At 40.4% G+C, this 24,069-nt stretch overlaps 1 protein-coding gene across 2 annotated transcripts in view; it reads right to left on the minus strand.

Moving 5' to 3' along the window:
• Positions 1–24,069, minus strand: part of zmp:0000000660 (arf-GAP with Rho-GAP domain, ANK repeat and PH domain-containing protein 2) — a 123,085-nt gene that overhangs the window by 47,471 nt on the left and 51,545 nt on the right. For both annotated transcript variants that reach the window (XM_034226297.1, XM_034226299.1), the window contains exons 12-15: positions 22,416–22,501; positions 21,986–22,168; positions 16,187–16,361; positions 604–729 (exon numbers count right to left, since the gene is read on the minus strand). In XM_034226297.1, the coding sequence (XP_034082188.1) occupies positions 604–729; positions 16,187–16,361; positions 21,986–22,168; positions 22,416–22,501 (570 nt within the window). The remainder of the gene's footprint in view (positions 1–603; positions 730–16,186; positions 16,362–21,985; positions 22,169–22,415; positions 22,502–24,069) is intronic.

Below are 24,069 nucleotides of genomic sequence, written 5' to 3' on the forward strand. Positions count from 1 at the left end.
CCATCCCCAAGGGGAGCATCCAAAGCCTGCTCCCTCTCCTAATTACCCATGGGCCCTAGCAACGCTCCAGCTGTTTGGAGAAGTGGGACCAAAGCGGAGCAGGAGGTGCAGCAGCAGCAGCTGAGGAGTTTGGGTGTGAAATGGAGCCTGATTAAAAGTTTTAAACTGCCTTGGAAGACAAAATGAAGAGATTCAGAAGTTTGAGAGCTAGTCTCTCTCAGGTGGGTTTGAACAGACTTAATTATTTTATTCATTTTTATCCACATTTTTCAACCTGACCCTAATTTACCTTGAACTTCCGTAGAGTGTTCACTGCAGGGTCGTCTAAGAACATTTTTCTGTCCGACAAGTATTCCCAGAGGACGGATGCGGAACGAATGTGAAAGACACACCCATTGATCGTTTTGACTGGACTGTTTAGTGTTCGGATTAAACGATTGGCAGTTTGACAGCTGACAGACTGACACTGATTGATCGCTCAGCGCTTAACTGGAGTAGACCTCTGACAAACACACAGTTTAAACTGCTTATAAATGGATTGATGGATTGATTGGCCATGCCGAAGGTTCGCAAATAAAAAGTGTTTTCTTTTTAATCGCTCACCATCTCTTCCACGTCGGTCCAACGTTGTCTTGGAAGCGCCTGTGGAGATGTAGAGGAAGCCATCCATGAAGAGGGAAGCTTCGGAAAGGGAGGCGCTCTCGGACCACTGCTCAAGGACGGGGAAATCTACAATGAAGGGCGAAACATAGTAGATGAGAAAGGGAATGGTTTCCCTCATTTGTTGAATGGTGGCGGAGCAACATTCTGACATTCTCACATTGTTGCACATTTCTCTTTCACCTGCAGCTGTAATGCTCCAGTATGAGTTTTAAATATCATTCTGGCCGTACTTGACCCCCAAAATCATAGAATAGCCTCCAATAAAACCGTATATAATTTGACAACTCCAGAGACGGGTTAAGTGGTTCTTAATGGTTCAAGGAATTCTTCAAACATCTGAATTTAAATTCATTATTCAAAAAACTCATTGGGTGATTTGAAAAAAAAAATGCATCATCACAAAGCTGAAACCAGGGTTGTTGTTATTCATTTATTATGATAAAAGACTCAAGTAAAGGGGAATACATCTATAAAAACACAAAAACAGGGAGGCTATATTAGGTCTGGTTGGTTGGTAGGACATATTATCGCAATGTTAAAATGAGCTTCCTTCTAATATGGATATATATAAACACATATCTCACATTGAAAAACTAATTTGTAACATGACATTTCTCAGAATCATTCATTAGGGAAGCACAATATTGTCTTTATATCATAGCATGATCAAACTCCACTGGGAATATTAAGCTATGGTAGGAAATCTAGCAATCCCACATGGCACTTTGCGGGATCAAATCAAGTTTTATTTATATAGCACATTTTTAAAACGATTTTTGGTCGAGCCAAAGTGCTGTACATATAATTACCTTACAGTAAGGACACTATACAGTAAATACAACAGCACAGTTTGTGCAGAATATCAGTATGAGAAAAACGACACCGTCTGACCTTAGACCCTCACATCGTACAAGGAAAAACTTCCTAGGGATAGAGCATGTATGCCTTTATTGCTGCATCAACAGAACGTAGCATGTTGCTATTAGCTGTCAGGATAGCCCACATTGTTTTAAAAAAAAATCAGAATACCTTTATTAGTCCCATAGAAGGTAAATGTACGTTGTTACAGCTTAATTTTACGTAGAAAACGTTAGAGTTGTTGGAATAAAAATGTATTGGAATATGTTCACGTTTTCATCAAGATTCTGCTCATCCCACATGTGACTGCATCTTTAAATCCCACTCTTATTTATGTAAAATCGCGAATAAATATCTTACTATACTAAAATAAATGATGGCTATAAGATGGCAGCATTGTTGAAGTGTCGTTAAGCAACACACTGGTAAGTATTTACTTTCCTGACATAAAAGTGCATAAAACATGATTATACTGTGTATTCAGTCATGACCTGTCACTTGGTCATCTAAATGCAAAGGTAAGATGTTCTTAAGCCTTCATGTACTGTATCTTTAGAAAAATAGTTTTATGTTCCATCTTCTTTTATTCTTTGTACAATTAAATTAGATGCCTTCCTGCCTCATTTTCTTCTCAACTCCCTCTTCATCCTTTTCTTGCTAGCTTTAACACTCCCCACATTCGACCTTATCGTTCTCAAATTCAATTAGCTTTATTTCTGAGGTTGAATTTTCTGCCCGAGCCTTGGCAATATCTTACAGATTTGATCTTCCCTACCTCCAGCTCTCTCATCAAGGAAGGTAAAATAACTTTAATTGAAACTATTTTTAATTGAAGCAACATTTCCACCATTTAGCTGATGCCTGATCAGACAGCCATCTGTATAAATTATATATGTGGATTGTGTCAAACTAATGTCAAAATGCACATTAATAGTCTTTGAATTGCAGTAAAATAAAGAACAATATAGCATTGAATGTTTTTTACAGCCTAATATCACTTAAAGATAATGTCATAACAGTCAAATTCCTGAATTATTCAAGGCAAGGCAAGTTTATTTATACAGCACATTTCAACACAAGGCAATTCAAAGTGCTTTACAAAAATGAAAGACATTAAGAAAATAGCATTCAAAAGCAAAGATAATAAAAGTTACAGAGCAGTCTAAGATATGAATAGTTCAATTAAAAGCAGCGGCAAAAAGATAAGTCTTCAGCCTGGATTTAAAGGTAGTCAGAGTTGCAGCGGACCTGCAGGTTTCTGGGAGTTTGTTCCAGATATTTGGAGCATAATAACTGAATGCTGCTTTACCATGTTTAGTTCTGACTCTGGGGACAGAAAGCTGACCAGTCCCTGAAGACCTGAGAGATCTGGATGGTTCATCATTTAGCAGGAGGTCAGAAATGTATTTTGGGCCTAAACCATTCAGTGCTTTATAAACCAGCAGCAGTATTTTGAAATCTATTCTTTGACACACAGGAAGCCAGTGTAAAGACTTCAGAACAGGAGTGATGTGATCCACTTTCTTAGTGTTAGTGAGGACTCGAGCAGCAGCGTTCTGAATCAGCTGCAGCTTCCTAGTAGATTTTTTAGTGAGAGCTGTGAGGACACCATTACAGTAGTCAAGTCTACTGAAGATAAAAGCATGGACAAGTTTTTCCATTCAGATCTTTAATGCAATGGAGAAGCCATAAAAAGCTATATTTGTTTACATAAAATGTGTTACACTTAGTCATTTTTAGCGATTCCCTGATATATAATTGCATATTCTATAAATCCACTACCATTTGACAGAAAAAGAAAAACATATTCTGGCATTAATCCTTATTATGTATTGATCTTGTTACATGCTAAAGATGTGTGTAAAGAAAATCATTGAGTGTAACCATAAGCCTTTTGCTAAGGTTTGTAAGTCAGTAGTAGTGATTGGTTTCAATTCAGACCAGATTTATTTTTAGTAAGGAAGGTATGATTTAAATTATTTTTTGCTATTTATTTTCTTTAACCAAGATATTTCTCATTCTTATTTCAAGTGTTAATTCTAAGAATAATTGTTATTCGAAGTGTGCATGCATTGTAGCTACTTGTAGCAAGTGAAACAATTATTGTTATTTGAATGCCAATGCTACAGCGCCAATCAGAAACAGGGCGACATAAAGCATGGGTGACTTTAAGTAGCGACCTCTAATCTAGCTTTGAATCTAACACGGACAATGTGTGTGCCAATAGCAGCGTCGTAAATACATGGACTCTGACAGAATTTAATCAGCAAACTGCAGGGAAAAGAGTCTAACACGCATACACACACACACAGTTTCCAAGCTCTCAGGTTGAGAGAATGTAAATAAGCCAGTGGCTTGATGCTGTATCAGTGGTAACAAGGCTCTGTCTGTGAGCCTTTAAACAGTCCCTCTGGGGCCCTAAAGCTGGACTCCGTTAAGATGGGACTGTGATGTCTGTGGGGGCGGCAGTTGAGAAGTCTGGCCTGAGCTGATTGGCTCAGTCCCCAGTGAAGGGATGTGACATGACAGAGTGCTCAATTAGCCATCTGGTCGCCCACGGCAACGGTCACAAAGTGGTCTCCGACAAGCAGTGGACAGTGGGGTAATCAGAGACACACGCATATACACACACAGGCAGCGAAGCCGTATATAATAAACGATAACACCAATGTCGAACATATGCAATGCAAGCAGAGATAACACTTGGAGTCAGCAAAATAGAAAAGAGGCTAGAGGACGAGAGTGAGAAAACATGTAAGGCAAGGCAAGGCAAGTTTATTTATATAGTACCTTTCAACACAAGGCAATTCAAAGTGCTTTACAAAAAATGAAAGATATTAAGAAAATGGCATTTAAAATCAGTCATTAAAAAGAAAAGCTAATAAAATAAACATTAAAAGAAAAAATACATGGCTAAAAGTTACAGTGCAGTCTAAGATATGAATTGTTCAACTAAACATTAAAAGAAAAAGTACATGGATAAAAGTTACAGAGCAGTCTAAGATATGAATAGTTCAATTAAAAGCAGCGACAAAAAGAAAAGTCTTCAGCCTGGATTTAAAAGTAGTCAGAGTTGCAGCGGACCTGCAGGTTTCTGGGAGTTTGTTCCAGATATTTGGAGCATAATAACTGAACGCTGCTTTACCATGTTTAGTTCTGACTCTGGGGACAGAAAGCTGACCAGTCCCTGAAGACCTGAGAGATCTGGATGGTTCATAATTTAGCAGGAGGTCAGAAATGTATTTTGGGCCTAAACCATTCAGTGCTTTATAAACCAGCAGCAGTATTTTGAAATCTATTCTTTGACAAACAGGAAGCCAGTGTAAAGACTTCAGAACAGGAGTGATGTGATCCACTTTCTTAGTGTAACCCCCAAAACACACCAGGCGCGTCTGCGCCGCGTTACGTTGCGGCTGCGCCACGCTGCGACCTCCTCCTGCGACAACACACACCAGACGCGTTTCAAAACATTGCGGAAGTGGAGCGTCGTGTGTGCAGCCTCGCAGTTGTTGTTGATTTTGGAATATTTCCTGGACATTTGTACTTCTACAAGTAAGTAGGCTATACGTAGTTAAATGGTTTATGTTTGTGTCTGTTTAAATCGTGTTTATTCTTGTTATTTCCTATTTTGTTGTGTTGTAGACTACAGACACAGTTAATAATATTTGTAATATTCCAGTTATAAACGACATGAATCAAAGATGTGTTGCTGTATTTTAGTGGTAAAAAAATATGCATTCATCATCATAATTATTCTATATATATATATCATTTACAGTGCCTGTAAACCGGAGGAGAACGCTGGCATGTATTCTCCTACTTGAAAGACTACGGGGGGTTAACCTTGTGGGGTCTGCTAAATTAGTATATGTGGGGGATGGGCCTGGCCTGGATGCTCACCTTTCCACTTCCTGCGAGGGGGGGGCTGCCTGCCCGACTTTACCTTACGGCTGCGCCGCGGCAAAAATAGGATTCATCCTAATTTTAGAGAAGCGCTGCGCCGAGCCGCTTCTGGGACGCGTCTGAGCCGTAACACGGCGCGTGTGGTGTAATAGCACCCATTGACTAGAGTGGCCGCGATCCTTACGACCGCCGCGGCGCGGCCGTAACGCGACGCAGACGCTCCTGGTGTGTTTTGGGGGTTAGTGAGGACTCGAGCAGCGGCGTTCTGAATCAGCTGCAGCTTCCTAATAGATTTTTTAGTGAGACCTGTGAAGACACCATTGCAGTAGTCAAGTCTACTGAAGATAAAAGCATGGACAAGTTTTTCCAAATCCTGCTGTGACATTAGTCTTTTAATCCTAGATATATTCTTTAGGTGATAGTAGGCTGATTTAGTAACTGTTTTAATGTGACTGTTGAAACTCAGGTCAGAGTCCATGACTACACCTAGATTTCTGGCTTTATCTGTTGTTTTGAACATTGCAGACTGAAGCTCAGCGCTAACTTTTATACGTTCTGACTTGGCTCCAAAAACCATTACCTCAGTTTTATCTTTGTTTAATTGGAGAAAGTTCTGACACATCCAGTCATTGATTTGTTCAATGCACTTACTCAGTGTTTGAATTGGAGCATAGTCTCCTGGTGAAATTGTTAAGTAAATGTGTGTGTCATCTGCATAGCTATGGCAACTTATTTTGTTGTTTTTCATTATCTGAGCCAGTGGTAGCATGTAGATGTTAAAGAGAAGAGGCCCCAAGATGGAGCCTTGAGGAACCCCACATGTCATATTTGTCAACTCAGATGTGTATTTACCTATAGAAACAAAGTTGTTTCTGTCCTTTAAGTAGGATTCAAACCAATTCAGAACTGTTTCCGAAAGTCCCACCCAGTTTCTCCAGTCGGTCTAGTAATATGTTGTGGTCAACAGTGTCAAACGCAGCACTGAGATCTAATAATACTAACACTGAAGTTCAGCCACTGTCTGTTTTTAAGTGGATGTCATTAAAGACCTTTACAAGAGCAGTCTCAGTGCTGTGGTTTGGACGAAAGCCTGACTGGAACACATCGAAACAGTTATTTAAATGCAAGAAATTACTCAACTGTTGAAAAACAACTTTTTCAATGATTTTACCTAGAAATGGGAGGTTTGATATGGGCCTGTAATTGTTCATTACTGAAGCATCTAGATTATTATTTTTTAAGAGCGGTTTAATGACTACAGTTTTCAGGGCCTGTGGAAAAATACCTGAGTGAAGAGATTTGTTTACTGTATGAAGTAGATCTGAGGCCATGCAAGGCTAAACATCTTTGAAAAATCCTGTTGGAATAATATCAAGGCAGCAAGAGGAGGATTTCAGAAGTTGATTAATGTCCTCTAGGTTTTTATCATTAATCTGATGGAATTGTGTCATGGTGTTTGATTTGATTTTAAGTGGACACAGAGACAACACATTTGCTGTTCCTGATGCAGAGGCACTGACTGCTTGTCTGATTTTCTGAATTTTGTCAGTGAAAAAGGAGGCAAAATCATTGCACGCCCTGGTGGATAGAAATTCAGAGGCTACTGACACTGGGGGGTTAGTTAGTCTGTCGACGGTAGCAAACAAGGCACGTGCGTTGTTTTTGTTTTTGGTAATGATGTCAGAGAAGAACGATTGTCGTTCGTTTTTCAATTCCAAATTATAAAGGCCAAGTCTCTCTTTATAGATTTCAAAGTGAACCTGGAGATTTGTTTTTCGCCACCTGCGTTCAGCTTTTCGACATTCTCTTTTTTTCTGTTGTCACGCTCATGGCCTTTCTCCATGGAGATATTTTCTTGCCAGACACTTCCTTTACCTTAGTGGGAGCAATGGCATCTATAACATTTTTAATTTTTGAATTAAAATGATCTACTAGCTCATTTACTGAGATGTTAGCAGGGGCAAGTGTGGAAGAGAAATTCTGAGTAAACATTTCCCTAGTATTTTCAGTTAAATATCGCTTTGTGGTTACCTCTTTTTGAACATCTTTGTGAACAGAAATAGAGCTCTCAAAGAAAACACAGGAATGGTCAGAGAGTGCAACATCAGTCACCACAACCTTAGAGATATTCAGACCCTTTGAGATAATTAAGTCCAGAGTGTGCCCCTTATTGTGTGTGGGCTCCGTCACATGCTGAGTCAGTCCATAGCTATCAAGAACACAAAACAGTTCTTTTGCCCCTCTGTCCTGGGGGTTGTCAACATGGATGTTAAAATCACCAACAATGACTAGACGGTCAAAGTCAATAAACACTATAGACAGCAGTTCAGTAAAGTAATCAAAAAATCTTGCACAGTATTTGGGTGGTCTATAGATATTTAGGAACAGAGCTCGAGAGGAGCATTTCAGCTGAAGGGTCAAAGTTTCCATACGATGTCTTCCTGCATTGAAGGGAATCATTGAACAGAATAGCAACTCCACCCCCTTTCTTATGCATTCTTTCCTGACTCATAAAACTAAAGTTGGGAGGGGTTGATTCGATAAGAACAGCTGCACTGTTATTTTGTTCAATCCAAGTTTCTGTTAAAAACATAAAATCGAGATTGTGCTCAGTGATAAAATCATTGATTAAAAATGTTTTTCCTGCTAAAGACCTGACATTTAATAAAGCTAGTTTAAGTTTGTTAAACACACTATCAGTCATGTTTTTTGTAACAAGCTGTGGCTGACATGGAATCACTGCTAAATTAGATAAACTCACACAAACGTTTGAGCGCTTCCTGTTTCTAAGATGATTCACCGCTCTTAATCTATTACCTATCAACACAGATATCGGCAAAGCTATATGCAGGCAGGGCCCCGGCATGTCCTGGAAAGAGTTGAGAGTGCCATACGCCCTTGAGCCTGGACCCAGCAAATATCAGTTTGCAGCGCTTAGTACACACACATCCTTATCAGGCTTCGGAGACTGCAGATGCCCTCTCGAAGGGAGGGGAGGCGGCCGACGCAGGCACGGTGATGGAGACGTGGGAGATGGTGCGGGGGTAGAGGACATGCTGCTAGGGGGGGAGGTGGTTGACGTAGGCACAGTGATGAAGACGGGGGAGATGGTGCGCGTCTCTGCGGTGATTTTGGTGGGCGTCGTTGAGGAGCGGGGGTAAAGGACATGGTGCCAGCCCTGCGTATCGCCTTAGTTTGGTCTTTGAACTCCAGGAAGGAATTGGTGCCAACCCTCTGTATCTCCTTCGTGTGTTCAGCGATCTCCAGGAGGGTGGGCGAGGGTGAAAGGGTGAACGGAGTATCCTCCAAGGCGTTGACAGGGGGGGGGTGACGGGCAGTGGAGACTCCTCCATGTGTCTCCCATAATCAGAACATTCCTCAGGCGGGTGCAGTGATAATTCTTCAGGGTTTTCTGCGCGATGTGTTGTGTCTTTCTCCTGTTTTGATTCCTCTTGCCGCTTGTCCTTGGCAGAGGGAACAGATTGATAATGCAGGCAGTTGAATATGTTAGAGATAAACAATTTCACTCCTGACTTGTTCAGGCAAACTCCATTTGCCTTGAAAAGATGTCGATCCCAGAAAAAGTTAAAATTGTCAATAAAATGGACAGAATGGTCAGTACAGGCAGTTGAAAGCCAGGTGTTCAGTGCAAACAATCTGCTGAATCTCTCCACTCCTCTTCTGACTGGTGGTAGAGGGCCACTGATGAACACCTCTGCATTTAGAGAGCTGGCAGTTTCCAACAAACATTTAAAGTCTTCTTTCAGCACTTCTGACTGTTGTTTCACAACATCATTTGTTCCAATATGCAGTACCACATTCTTCACAGTCGGATGTTCAGCCCCAATATGCAGGATCTTCTCAGCCAAGTCAGAGACCACATCCTTGGGAAAACAGAGTACTTTGGTGTTGTTCTTATTACACAGACCTTTTACATCTCTTACAGCAGAGTCACCCACAATCAGAGTTTCAGGCCCAGTCGTTAGCTTTCCCTCTAGCCTTTTACTATTGGAGTAGCTATTGGTCCTTACCCTGCTGTGTGAAGAGGACAGGTTATCCAGGTCATCAGATCTCCGGTTCTCAGTCAGCGGAGCGTATCCGTTCTGGATTGGCACACTTGGTGGTTTACTGTAGGAGGATTGTTTGTAATTCTCCCTTTAGTAGCTGTCCACTGCTGTTTCCTAGTATGAATAGGGGTTGAAGAGGCGCTCTTCCTGGGTGATAACAATGCAGGCCAGCCGGTCGCATCACAGATTTCAGAGCGCTGGGCTCTGCATGTTATCCGTCCTCCCAAATCCCATGGAAATGATTTACTCTTAGGCTTTGCACCCAGAGAGTTCCAGGGAGGACTACCACTTGTAGATTTATTACCCGGTACACAGCCCTCCTGTTCCTTGGAATCCTTGTAGCTGCTAACTAGCTGTGAGTTAGCATACCCTTCTCCATTATTTTGCAACACTGGTAAAGTGGTGTCATTCCCATGACATAGTCCATTCACTTCCACGTTAACTTCCAACCGTTGCATTTTCATTTCCAACACAGCTATCTTCTGTATAAGTTTGTGGAAGTCATCTGTAGAGAACGGAGGCATTTTGCTACCAACTAGCTTAAGCTAAATAGCATGCAGTAGCCTACCAGGCTTTAGCTGTTGCTAGGCCACGCTACTGTAAGACTGAGGTCGTCGTACATTTTTTGAAATATGGCTGAAACCCTCCGTCTATTTACGAAGATGAACTGTCCCAGTGATAAGTTAATGTCCAGGAGCCGCTGCTCGAAGTTTTCAGAGAATAAGAATAGGAAAATCAGCATAAAAAGTAAGCAGAGGCAGGAGCAAGCAGAAAAGCGTCTGCACTGTAAGAAAGAAAGATAACTCATGAACATGATGTTAGTATAGAATAATCAGAATACTTTATCCATCTTAAAAGAAAGAGTCAAAAAATGATATATAAACATAAGAGCAATTTAAATATATGTATATAGGCATAAGTTAAAGAGCAAAACGTCCAATACAAAATCAAATATAATTAACATTAGATGTTCAATTCAAAGTTCTAGAAAATGTAAATAAATAGTCAAACATAAGAAGTTAAAAAGAAGGAATGTGCAATAAAATGTATATTAAAAAAACTAAGAAAGTAAGAATATTAATATAATATAAGAGTATTAATAGGAAATGTATGTTGGAGTGCAGATGAACCTCATTTATTAATTGGGGTGTTTAACACACACACACACACACACACACACACACACACACACACACACACACACACACACACACACACACACACACACACACACACACACACACACACACACACACACACACACACACACACACACACACACACACACACACACACACACACACACACACACACACACACACAAAGCCTCCTTCATTAGAAACACTTCACAAACACTGAGTACTGCTTGTGACCCTTTGACTCTCCAACAGCCCATGTTATGCTTCGTATAAAAACAATAAAGTCACCAATCACTGAAGAAACAGGCACAGCCGTAGCTATGTTGCTAACAGCGGGGTGGAATGGAGACCCAGGATGAAACGGGGCCTGTGATTTAGTGTTCGTCTTTGAACGTGTGTTGTTGTTCCTGTTTTTATTATCCACACAGAAAGCCTGCTGGATACATTTTTAATGTGCCGCGAGATTCGAGGCATCAGGGATGCTAGGGTGGCAACAATAAAACTTATTTGCCTCCAAATCCACCGTGTGTCATTTAAGGAGAAGCGGAATGATGTCGTCACAGTGAGAGGCACTGCTGCTTAGCTTGGGGTTTTGCAGTACAGAGGCCTCCTGGGTGGAGTGGAGAGCCGCCATAAAACACAATGTACATGTTTGCATTGATTGGTATACAGTTTAGGCATTAGCTGATGCTTTACCCGGAGATTTACAGTCAAATAGCTGGCAGGGGTTCACTGTCTGGCTGCAAAACACACAAGTTGTTTGGAGCAGACACCAAATTGAAGCCAAATTGAATTTAAAGCCACTATTTATAGTATGTTTATGAGTTTAGCATAGTACACATTATGGAATACGCTTTTGTTTGAAGCAAGTACTGCAATGGGAAGCGCAAAAGCATGATATTCTATATATATACAGTACTGCAGTATTTCATGTTAATATGAAAAATGGGGCAAATGACAGTATAAAGTGAAATGGGTCACTAAGTGGCAAACATTTATGACCACCCCTGCAGTTCGCTTACAGTATATGAGCGTTTCAGCCCGATTTAGTTTCATTTTGGGGCTCGCAAATGTTATGTTTTGGTTCCGTCTTAGCGCTCTCATCAGCCTGGTATTTTCCAACGACAGTGAGGGCTGCTGTTAGCTTAAATTGCAGACCCCACATTAATTTATTCACCTTAGTATGGATGTGTCTAATAAACATCTGTGCTTATGTGAATACAAAACTATAAACCTAATATGTTTAGTCATTAACTAACATGTTGTCAAGTTTACCAGTGTATGACGATTTATCAAAAAAGGACTTGGAAGGATATTTTGTATAAACTGATCCAGCATGGCAGAGCATTGGTAGCAGAGCCAAGTAGCAGATGGAGTTCAGTTGTTAATGTTACCCACCTGCAGCATTTAAGAATCCATTACCAACTTGTCTTTCCGGTCAGACAGGGACCAGTGGCACCAACACAGAGTGACACATCCAAGGGCCGAGACTTCTTTTGTTGGTTAATAAACTGCTCGTTTGCCAAAATGGTCTCCTGAGTAATCCATTTAAGCTACAGACCTGGATGGACAGCAATGCTGGCGAAACCATCAGTTTATAGCTAATAAATTAGCCAGCAAGATGTTGGGAATTGACACATTTTGGAATTTATGAAGCCCACTTTGGTATTTAACATATAAGACGGTCAAAACCCCTTTTATCCTTCCAACAGGCCCTTAAATACAACCTTTTCAAGTGTATTGTTATGATTATTATTAAGATCAATTATATTAACATTCTTAGACCATCAGCTGATGCTAACGTCCAATATTACCTCCAATTTAGTGCAAAGACACTGATTAATTAGCGGACTTTCAAACCTAATAGTCTCCATTTATGGATTTGTTTGCCTAGAAACTAGAAATTAGCATTCAAGAAGTGGCATCAGCGCAGATCAAAGAACATTATCCACAGAATTGGGTGTCTGTTTTCATATCCATCTCTACGTTCAAACTGCAAAGTGACAAGTTAGCAACTGGTGACAGCTCAGTTAGACATGAGTTGTGCCAAAATAAATTATTGTAAAAATATTCGATTGTTGGCAGTGTGTTTTCAACTTTCATTTTCAGTGTTTAAAATGGTTTTAATCAAACTTGATGCTACAACTATTTCAATCTTTATCTATGTGGCTTATGTAGCCTCTTGGGAGTAGCATATGGGAGCTCAGTTGACATGAAAAATGATAAAGGAACCTGAAGATACACAAGAAACCACCTGAGTGGAAGCCTTTGGCTATAAGAGATACATCCATCCATTGAAACTGCCCTTAGGGGTTTCCAAAAGGCGAAGGCACTTTGCCTTGGGGAGCTGCTGTTGGCTTTTTTGTGAAATCTGGGATGGGGATATGTAAATGAACATGCTTCTGTGGTATCCCTGGGTATTTTTTGGCGAGCAGGTGTAGGCGGGAGAATGAGGGCCGCCGAGACCAACATGGATGCACTCACATGTAGGCCGTGGAGAAGGAGCTAATGAAGTGGCAATGCCGTCAGAAAATGACCTGATCCCGAAGATACAAAAGCTGTGGAGGGAAGGGGACACACTATATCCAGGGGAAATGCAGGGTTTTCCCATTTTAAATTCTCTACAAAATTGGAGCACCGTTCACACTGTGAAGGGGACGCAGCTGCAAGGTTTTCTGCACACTAAGAGATGTTCCAATTTAGACTTCTGTTGTTAAGAGTGGGAATTGTTCAGCGTGTCTGACGATTGTTTATTGCCGGCTTATCCCTGTCTCACAGCGGGGGTTTAGTGAATTTGGTGAAGAAGCATGTTTGCCATCATTTCTTTCTGGTTTAGAGCACCATGCGGGGGTTAGATGAAGGCCTGAAGTGCATGCTTGTTGTGGATGTCTGCTTGATAAGGTAAAAACTAAAGAAAATCTAAGCAAACAGTCACAACAGGTGCGCATAATGCCATGGCAGCAGACAAATGAAATACTTCTTTGTCCTCGTGTCCTCCTGTGTGTGTGGAAATGTAACCCAAGGCTGAGGTCTCTTAAACTCCATAAACAAACTCTGCACTCAGTTTTGTCCTCGATATTGGCTCCTATGTGGCTCCTTTTATTCTTATCTCTATCTTCCCTCTGTCAACAGCACGCTACACAGAAGGGATGGTGTCATATGGGTATTGAATTGTTCCCACGTTCTGCAAGATAAAACAACGGGAAAAAGTTCAATTTTTTGTTTAATCAAAATGTGACGCAAGTCTTTTTTTTACTGCAACTCTAGAGGCTGCAGGCACAAAGACAATGGAACACTTAGCTTTGTGTGATGCGACAATGTGAAAAAGTCAAATGGGGAATTCGGACAGTGTTTTGTGTGGAGCCTTAATCTTTCAGCACACCATTATAATCTATTTATTCACAAAGAAATGCGTAATAGAAAATAAAAATGTCTTTCTTTACAATCATCTTTTCAAGCCTGCTAATGAATAATGGATGTTCACAACTGTAGTGTATTATTGAAAGAAGAAACATAATACTTCATCATGTCACACACGAAAGTAGGTCATGTGAAGTGAAACAAAGCTGCAGATTTCTCAGGGAATTGCAAAATATGTGCCACTGAGGAAAATGATAATGATTGAACCAAGTTATGGGCATTTAGCTTTATTTTGATTTCAGCTACACGGATAAAGTACATGTGTCAAATGTAAAAGTGAATGCTAGGAATACTCCAACAAAGATCTAAAATCTGGCGACAGTGGCTGTATGTTTTCTGTGTTGCACATGTTAGGAGGTGGGATCTTTAAGGTAAACAAGATACAAGATTTAATGGTGGGTCTGACCCTGGGTGAATATCATGTGTCACTTGTAGGAATATCTTCCTTGTGGTCACTCGGCCATACAGTCCCAACTTGACTGACTGTTGACCCTGAGGCAAGATCTCCATCTCAGCCAAGCAGTGTAAATCTGTCAGAGTGGTATTTGAGTTATGGCTAACCTCCCTGACCTGTGTCCTTACGCCTGCAGTAGTTGGTGAATTTAGTTGGGCATCCATCTCTATAGGAAGAGCTCCATATTTGAAATTATAAACCCCCACAACTTTTTTCCATATAACGAGCATATAGAAACATCCTTTACTGTATGCTTCACAATACCACACGAGGGAATGTGTGTATGTATCTGCATGTGTGTCTCCAAGTAATGGCCATCACCAAAGGCAACCAGGTGACCCATGCTAGCAATTAGGAGTCTCTAACAGGCTCGGTGGCTGGCGAGTGTGCACAGACGTGGCGCATACATTATGTAAAATACAGTCCCTAAGAAATCTCCCCCTCGGCCCCAGCCCCAGCCCCAGCCACCGCCCCCCTCCCCCCTCCCCCTCGCTCCTTTAATCTAACACATTCCTATCATCAGCCCGGTGAGCAACAGCACAAACAAAACACACCCGTCTCCACATCTGTGCTGAGCCTCCGATGGTGGGAACCCGAGGTGGGTAACACAAAGGGGGAAAGTAGCAAGGGGAAAAGGAAGGGAGCGAGTACTTTTTTCCCTTAAAACTCACCAGCTTTACATTTGTGTGCCTTCATTTCCTATTCATGGGAGAGAGAAGATCTCCCACTGTGCTTTTATAAATGTGGCGGCACAGTGGTGGGCTTGAGCTTTGAACATGATTGGCTTGTTAAAGTATAAAGACAATAGGCTGAGTGTATGTGGCGCCGAGGGTTGTAAAAGTCCAACTCGCACACCCGGTTTAAAGCAGGTTTATGCGTCAGCACCTTTTTCAGGTCTGTCTGGGAGAATATAGGAGTTATTTTGTTTAATCGCTACTTGGTGTATTCTAGCATCTGGAACTGGGTTGAATCAGTCGTCGAGCATGGCCTGAGGAGGATAACTACAATGTGATGTCATTGTTCCCTCACTAGAGCACTATGACATACAGTGGACCGGAAAGGTATTTCTGACCACCTTTTATAAAACAAATGTGCTGAAGAGCTTACCGCAGCTAGGTGTACACACTGTCAGCTCTCTGGACTCACATACTGTCCCTGCACTACAGGAAAAGCTGATTCCAGTCCTAAGGAAGTCTTGCCCAGTTGGGAACATTTATTACAGGCCAGAATCACCTAAAATTGTACCCAGATCTACACAAATGTGTGACTTAGATTGGTTTCAAAACCTTGAAAAAATTGACAGGTGTCCCACCCTGCATTTCTGAAGCCATGAAGTATAGTATTCTCTACAGAAAGCACATTTAAAGTCAGCTGGAACTGCGGTAAAGCCAGCGAGATGCTGAAAGATGGCGCCGTGGAGGACTGCTGTGTCTCGAGCACTGACAACTACCGTGTAGCTCTTTTGAATCAGAAAATAAAGCCTTTGAATCTTGGAGGTTTTCAACCAACTTACTGTGTCATCATATATTAGCTAGCCAACTACGGTTGATCTGGCAACAGTTTTCATAAAGCAGGTGTTTTAAGCTACACATAAAAAGGGACCCACTGTTATACTGATATAAAGTGGTAAATCAATGAAGTAAAGTGCAATAGTGGCCCAAACCGTACCTACAGTTTCTTACCAGAGTGTTTGTTTTGGTGCAGGAACTCCATGTGTAGCTTCAGTCCAGTGCGTTGGGCCAGGAGATATGGGGTGGAGCAGGTCAGATCCCCCGTGGCACACAGGACATCCGCCCCACTGAACACCAGCTCCATGGTCTGCAGCACATCAGGCATCACCACCGCTGCACACAGCGCCTGCACATACATTAAAACAGGAGAGAAGAGAGCATAAACACTTTTCAATTTCAAAAGCTGATATGAAATGGTCACAAACCTTATTCATGCAAGTCACTCAAGGTCAGAGGTGGAGGAAATACTCAAACTTACTTTTTTTACTTATTTAAAAAGCTGGAATTAGTGCAGTCATGTCTCATTGCATTTCTACTGTAAGTAACTTTCTTTGAATTCATTAATACTTTTAAAAAGTCACATCCTAGACAAAGAAGCAGAGAACATCCCTAGAGAAGCGAGCTTGGTCTTACTTCCTGCTGTAGGAGCTGTGAGTGTGCTGTGTGTGCACGCCAGGCTGATAGAGGACAAAGAGTCTATAAAACGGCGTCAGAAAACCATATCAAAGTTTGGAATTGAGTTCTTCCCGCTGATCTCAAAAGAGAAGTTAAAATATGATCAGACTTTAATACTCCTTGCGGGAATCATTAAATCACTAATCCCCTTGAAAAAAAGGAATAAAGCAAATAAGAACGGGAAGGATGGGCTCTATGAATATAATAAAACCAACAGTTTTGAAGAAGAGAAAAGTGACCTGAAATACAAGGAACTGAGCAAAACACAACAGCGGAGCGTACTGAGGCAAATGGGAACACATTGAGAGAATATTTGGTTTGAAACCATTAGTATACAAAATACGAACCATTTAAAATTGGCAAATAATGCAATAAGAAATATAAAAATGTATAAGAATTAAAAGTAAAGAGGAGAATGTCAATAACTCAGTGTTTCAATCTGTAATAAAAAGAAAGGCATTTCAGTTAAATATGCTTTTAAGAAAACAAACTGATTTGTGTATTTTGCCTACATGTTTTTCTTTGAACATAGCAACTATTAATTATTATTAGGGTTAACCCTAACCCTGCAAAGTAAAAAATATATTATAATTATATCTATGTTAAAATGGCCGTAATCATAGTACGTTTGCAAATAAATGACATGTTCATATAGAAACAAAGTAAGTGCATTTGTAATTGTTTCTAAATAACAATCCACACTCAGTTTTAGACATATTTAAAAAGAACATTAATTTAGTGTAATTGCAAGTAACTCTTTTTCAAACTACAATTGGGTTTTGTCCTTTTATTCTCCAGTTTAAAAGAAAGTTTCTTACCAACATCTTCAAACTAAAGAAGCTTACTCGAAGATTATTGGCAACAAATAAACCTGCAGCACCTTTGAGTGTTAAAAAGGTGGAGTGGCCCTTTAAAGATAAAACCTTGGAGCATAACCAGATTCTGGCCATTTAACCCCAAATCCACAAATATCTAAATTAGAAGTAAGATAACAAAGATTGTGTTGAAGATGCAAGCAGCAACCACCACATCAGGCTGTGATAGGCTGAGACACCTGTCAATCAAAGACTTCTGAAATACCTTGTTAAATCTTGAAATATCCCTGTATTGGAGGAGTACTTTTTAAAACTGTCACCAACAGACAGATTCAATTACATTAGATCAACTTTATTGATCCCAAATTGGGAAATTGTTAGTTTAGAATATCATGAAGAAATATGAAACACAAACAGTAAATATATACAAATCAAATTGTAAAGATATATGTTTTAAAAAGAGTTATACTCAATCATATCTAAATCTTTTTGTCTTTATATTCTTCTAATATTCTCATGTTATCTTTCTCCTGTTCACTTCAGTGCTGAAATTCAGACTGAATAACATATGGTGGTCATTAGTAAAAGTGCTGCTGAAGGCGACTTTGCACTGGCTTCAGCGTTCACCTATTGTGGTTGACACTTGGTCTCCATGGGCCTGTTAAACAAACTTGTGCTCCTATAAATACATGACATGAAATTCCTCTCTATTAGGAGTTGAAAATCGCACTAGTTTCTAGCCATGTTTTTTTTTTAAACTATTCACCTGTGAGCCAGCTAAGTGCAGCGAGATTAAAAGAGTCAGAAGAATACAGTCTGATAGAGGATTTGTCTTTGTCTGTCTCTTTCTATCAGTGCTGTCAATTGATGTGACATTGTGCACGATGACCCGCGACAAAGTGGATCAACAGAGGAGTCGAGAGGCAAATGGCGGATTTCTTTCCGACGAGCAACCTCTCCTTTCATCGGACTCGGAGTGAGTCGGTAAGCTGCATCGATCTGCCACAAACAAACAAGGCTCGTCTGAAAGTGAGGCACGGTGAGGCGTAGACACACACACAAACAAAGCACCTGTCAATTTAACTTAGCCCACCAACGCAACATGACCTGCACTCAGACAAGATGCACAAGGAAAGATTCATTTATTTCTATGTGCACAGCAAAAACTGTATTTTTAAAAGGCATAAGGCATTATATATTTCCATTTGAGAAGTTTAGTTGTTTTCCACTACCAATAAGCATCAATTGAACTGAATATCAGTAGACGTTAACGTTGTAATGTTTTTATAAAAAAATGTAAGCCTTGTGAGGGTTCAACTAATCTAATATGGCGCATCCATGACAAAAAAACATACAAATATGGATACTATTTTGTCGGTTTCTCTGTTCAGTATAACCAAAGTGGGTGGCCTTGATGTGTACGAAGCCTCAGGGACGCTTTTGGTATGTAGACTTTTCACTTGTTTAATATATTTATTTACCTCAGTTGCAGCAGTGATGCCAGAGATAAAATATTTTAAATAATTATGGTGGTACTTTTATTTTTGTAGCCTTCAATATTTGTCAACATGGCCCGCTTGTTGGCACACAGTGTTTAACATTTATATTTGGGTCTTGCGAGCTGTCAGTATGCTATTTAAAGTAATACATTTAATAATTAACATGAAAAAAAGGTGTATACTTTTTTAAAGAAAGAAGCTGTCTAAGGACTTCAGTGAATAGTAAGGAAGGAGTTAGGTTGTCCAATACATCCTTTGTTGTCTTCTAGTCTTTGAGAAAGAGACTGACGGTATTCTTTAATCAACAGATCACATGTAAAAGTAATTTATACAAACGGATGATTAGTTTATTCACCAACTGTCTTTGTCTCACACACGGTACGGGTCAGATTAGGGCGAAATAGTCCCAAGCAAGCTAGCCTTATTCCGTATCATCTCTGGAAATGACCTTCCGTGTCATAGCAATTACTGCTGCCACTAGAGGGTTTATGTGTGTGTGTGTGTGTGAGTGTGTAATGATATAAGAAGGTCCTTTGACACCCCCTTCTCTAGGTCATGTGGCCTGCGGAGACTCTGTGGAGGTCACTGGGATACTGGTTTGTAATAGGGAACACAGGACTAAGAGAATGGATGCTGAGAACAGAACAAGCACGCCATGTGAGATTATTTTAGAGACATTGATGCAATCAGGTGTATATCACTTCACTGCCTTTTTATTACTTGAAACGACACTTTAAACGGTAATTTCCGGTGAGTTTCATGACCCCTGTGCTCATAAAAACTGTTAGAATGTTTCAAAAATTGCGTGAATGTCAGAGAGGAAATTGCTAGTATCATTGTCTTTGTTCTGGAGCAGACTCCCAAAGGAATAGCTTTTATATAGCTTTTATTTTTTTCCATATTCATACTTGTGTAATGGTAAGTAAGTGTGACACAGAAGTGGAACAACGAGTCCAATGAGATTAGACGCAGTGTCCTTGTTTATGTTAAAAATACTGTATTTTTTTTAGGTTGCTTGTGATTTATGACATTCTCGAGATAAAGGGAACTGTTTTTAGAGTGTGTTTATTATTTAAGCGTGCGCATATGTTGAGTGATGGTGTGTGTAATGGCTCTGTGACACATTGATCTCTATCAAATCTGTTAAAGCCATTTATAAAAGGAAGACTCGATGTAGAAAAAGCAAACACAGCCCCCCCTTCCCCACCTTTTTCCTACACACACACACACACACACACACACACACACACACACACACACACACACACACACACACACACACACACACACACACACACACACACACACACACACACACACACACACACACACACACACACACACACACACACACACACACACACACACACACACACACACACACACACACACACACACACACACACACACACACACACACACACACACACACACACACACACACACACACACACACACACACACACCACACACACACACACACACACACACACACACACACACACACACACACACACACACACACACACACACACACACACACACACACACACACACACACACACACACACACACACCACTCCAATGGCCGAACGCTTTTAGACAGCCACCCTCTCTCTCTCTCTCTCCCTGTCAGTCACACGTTCTCTCCTGCAAAAAACTCCCCCTATAACAGCAACTTCACACATCCTTAGTGGTGCAGCTCACATGTTCACACCCGTGTACGCTACACACACTCCCACACACGCAAAGGCCAGCAAAGCCGCAATAAAACCAACCCAAGCGTTTCTGTTGTGGATCCTAATCCACTTTTCCACTTAGCTAGCGAGTATATTTCATTCCCTTTTTCTCTCTACATCTCCATCCCTCTCTTTCTACCCGAGAAAACAATACAAAGGGGGCTGATCTGCGTAAATGCTGACGCTGGTGGAAACTTAGCTCAGTCGTGCTTTTAAGAGCCTCTCTTTTAAACGATGCCAAAGAACAGCAATAAAAACACAACCCCAAACTGGAGGAGAAGGCCTTAGCAACATCGTTCAGACGGTGCTTTTGGCATTTTCAGACATGTATCTCTGTTTTACTGATGGTCAAAAGGTCATGAAAATATGTCCTTTTTCAGGTTAGCTGGATTTTGCTAATGGAGTTTACCCTGTACTATGCTTCCTAGAAGTACAGATGGAGATATTGTGGATGGCCAGTTAGCACTGAAAGGTTTTGAACTTTGGGTGCACTTTGACTGGTTGCAAATGGAAAAAATTATTAGGTAACAAGAGATGGAAAAAGTACATTCAAAGTCTTAAATGGAAATATTACACTATGAAGCTATCACATCTGCTAACTGTGGTAACAAAAACATCCTTTCCAGATTCAAAAGTATATTCTAAACTAAAAGTACAATGTGTAAAAAGCGATTAGCTCCAACTAACTCAAACAAAAAGGAACAATGAATACAAACCTTAAAATCCTTATCCTTTTCCCATTGGAAACAAACATCGAATGGATCCAATGTCTTCTTATAATACAGTGCAACTTCCAGGTAGAGAGTGCAGCACTAAAAAAGTCTTTCTGGCACAGTGATGAAGTCAGTGTGTCTGAGGCAACACTTAAAAGCACAGTCAATGCAACACTAACCCCCACTTCAATGTTAAGTATCACTTGTCACGGCAGTCATGGGAGTTGGGAAGTTGTGGATCTACTGTACTTGCTCTGCGTGTTCACAGAGAAAGACAGAAAAGACACGCACAGGTGCAACACTGTGCTGGTGTAGTGGAGGAGAAAAAAAAGCTTAGCATATGGTATGAAGAGCTCAAAGGCAAAGTAGTTTTCCTGCTCCCTAGTCAACTTCTGGTAAAAACTAAATGCTAATAGACAGTAAAACAAAACAAAAAAAACAGGATTATCTACTAGGTGTATATACCTCGTATTATCAGAAAAATGGCTAGTTTCAATTTTCATTTGAAGTGTGTTTTTGAAGTGTGTACCTGGGTGAGCTGCTCCAGATCATTAAAGCCCTCCAGGACCCTCCGGTACTTCCTCTCCCTGTACTTCCTGCGGATGAACGTGGCGCGCTGCTCGGCCGAAGCCCCGCTGTAGAGTTCCTCCTCCAGGGGAAGATTAGCAGCCCAGAAACTGTTAGCATTCTTGTTCCCCACCTCAAGGAAGAGCTAAAGAAAAAGGGTGAGAGGACAAATGAAGGTGAGAATAAGGGTTTAAAATAAACATTTGCCAAGCCCTAACGAGACAAGTTTGTCTTGGCAACAAAATGTGTTAATTTGTATTTAACTTTAACTTATGTGCCCTTTGAAGGTTTGAAAAAGTAGGTTATTTTGAAACACCATTCTAATTGAAAGGCAATTGGATACTGTTGTTAAAAGGGTTGAGAGGAGGAATATTGCTTTTGCTGATAAGTACCTCCACCAGCTCATTGCTCCAGATGCTGCTGTCCAACTTCAAGCTTCGAACTTTGGATATACTTGGTCCAAGGGAGCGGTGCTGCCCTGATACACAGGAAGAAACACCCTTTGTGAGTTCACAGACAACTAAATAACATAAACTCAGAAAAGCAAATAACCTTTGGGTGTATAAAAACTAAATTACATATATTCCAAAATGCATGGCTGTGAGGCTACGCTTTTAGTTCCTGAAAAGTGCACACGGAAAAATAAAAAAATCAACATGTACAAGTATGCAGAGAAATCTCCATAGTGTTCGTACAAACATAGACCACATGTCAGTGGTGGAATAAACAATAAACAGGCAGTTACAGGACGGGGAAACCGAGCATGACTGGAAGCTCATTCGCTCACTCACAACAGACATATTTAGTCCCCTCAGCACTCCTAATTGGAAATGAAAGCACAGAACGAAGGCCATTAATTGCTAATGAATCATGAGTAATTAATTGTGTTTGTGGGTCGGCCTGTTTATTTGGGTGAACGAGAGGCTTCTAGCGTTGCTTATAGCCAAAGACAGAGTAGACATGCATAATACATTAAGCAGAAATACGCTGTACAGTATGTGTGAATGTGAATTATTGTCCTGTGTGTAAAGGCATATAATTTTAGATTTAGTTTTGGCATGATCTCATTACAGTCTTCTATGCTCAAGTAGAGCAGTTGTGAATGGAAATGTAGGGCCTTGAGCTGTCGGAGGCCATCTTGACACAGATGCTGAACATTTTGGTATTATTTGTCATCCGAGTTATTAAAAGAGAGTCTTGGAAATCTTCTTTGATAACTAGTGATTATGATTGAGTCCGAAATACTGATACTTCATCATGTCTATGCTCAGCAGAACAAATCATAAAATTAATGGACTGGTCTAATTTCTCCCAGATCGGATTTGTTATCCAATATGCCAAACCAAATCCCATTGTGGTCAGACTTGATGTGATTAAATAGTGAATAGGACAAAAAGACAGTAGAAGATTTCCTGCAGAAATATGAAAATGAACAGTTGTGTGGATATATAATTTAGCTCAGTGTAAGCATGTATCTAGAAAAGAAACATGAGCGGACCAAGTATTACACCCTGTGGAACGCCACATGAGATGTTATGGTAATCAGAAAAATGCTTACCAATATTTACAAAAGAACAGTCATTAGGTATGGGAGTGCTTTTCTAAAAATACCAACCACATGTTTGAATGTGTAATGTATAAGCCCTGTTCTTTCAATTGTATAACATATTATACTTAAATTGAGCAGTTATCCCTTACATCAGCATTTTCTGGGGTAGTTACTGTATACACTTGAACAATCACAGTCTAACACAAGTAATGTTGGACTTGCAACCTGTTTGTTTAAAAGGGAATTATCTGGTTTGAAAAAAAGTCTGCCAAGAGAGAAACACTATAATCCTGGATGTTTTGCCAAAATAAATATTTTCACTTTCTAATAAAAGTAGCAATTGAATCGTCCCTATGAATATAAATAGAAGACATTTTCTTCCATTATGGTTATTATAAAATATCTTGTTGGAAAAGTTAATGATAAAGTCAAGTGGGGATGCATAAGTGTGTTCAGAATTGAGTTTAAAATAGTTTGTCAATCCCAAAAGTCACATT

Source organism: Gymnodraco acuticeps, unplaced genomic scaffold, assembly GCF_902827175.1.
Source record: "Gymnodraco acuticeps unplaced genomic scaffold, fGymAcu1.1, whole genome shotgun sequence".
Taxonomy (NCBI): Eukaryota; Metazoa; Chordata; class Actinopteri; order Perciformes; family Bathydraconidae; genus Gymnodraco; species Gymnodraco acuticeps.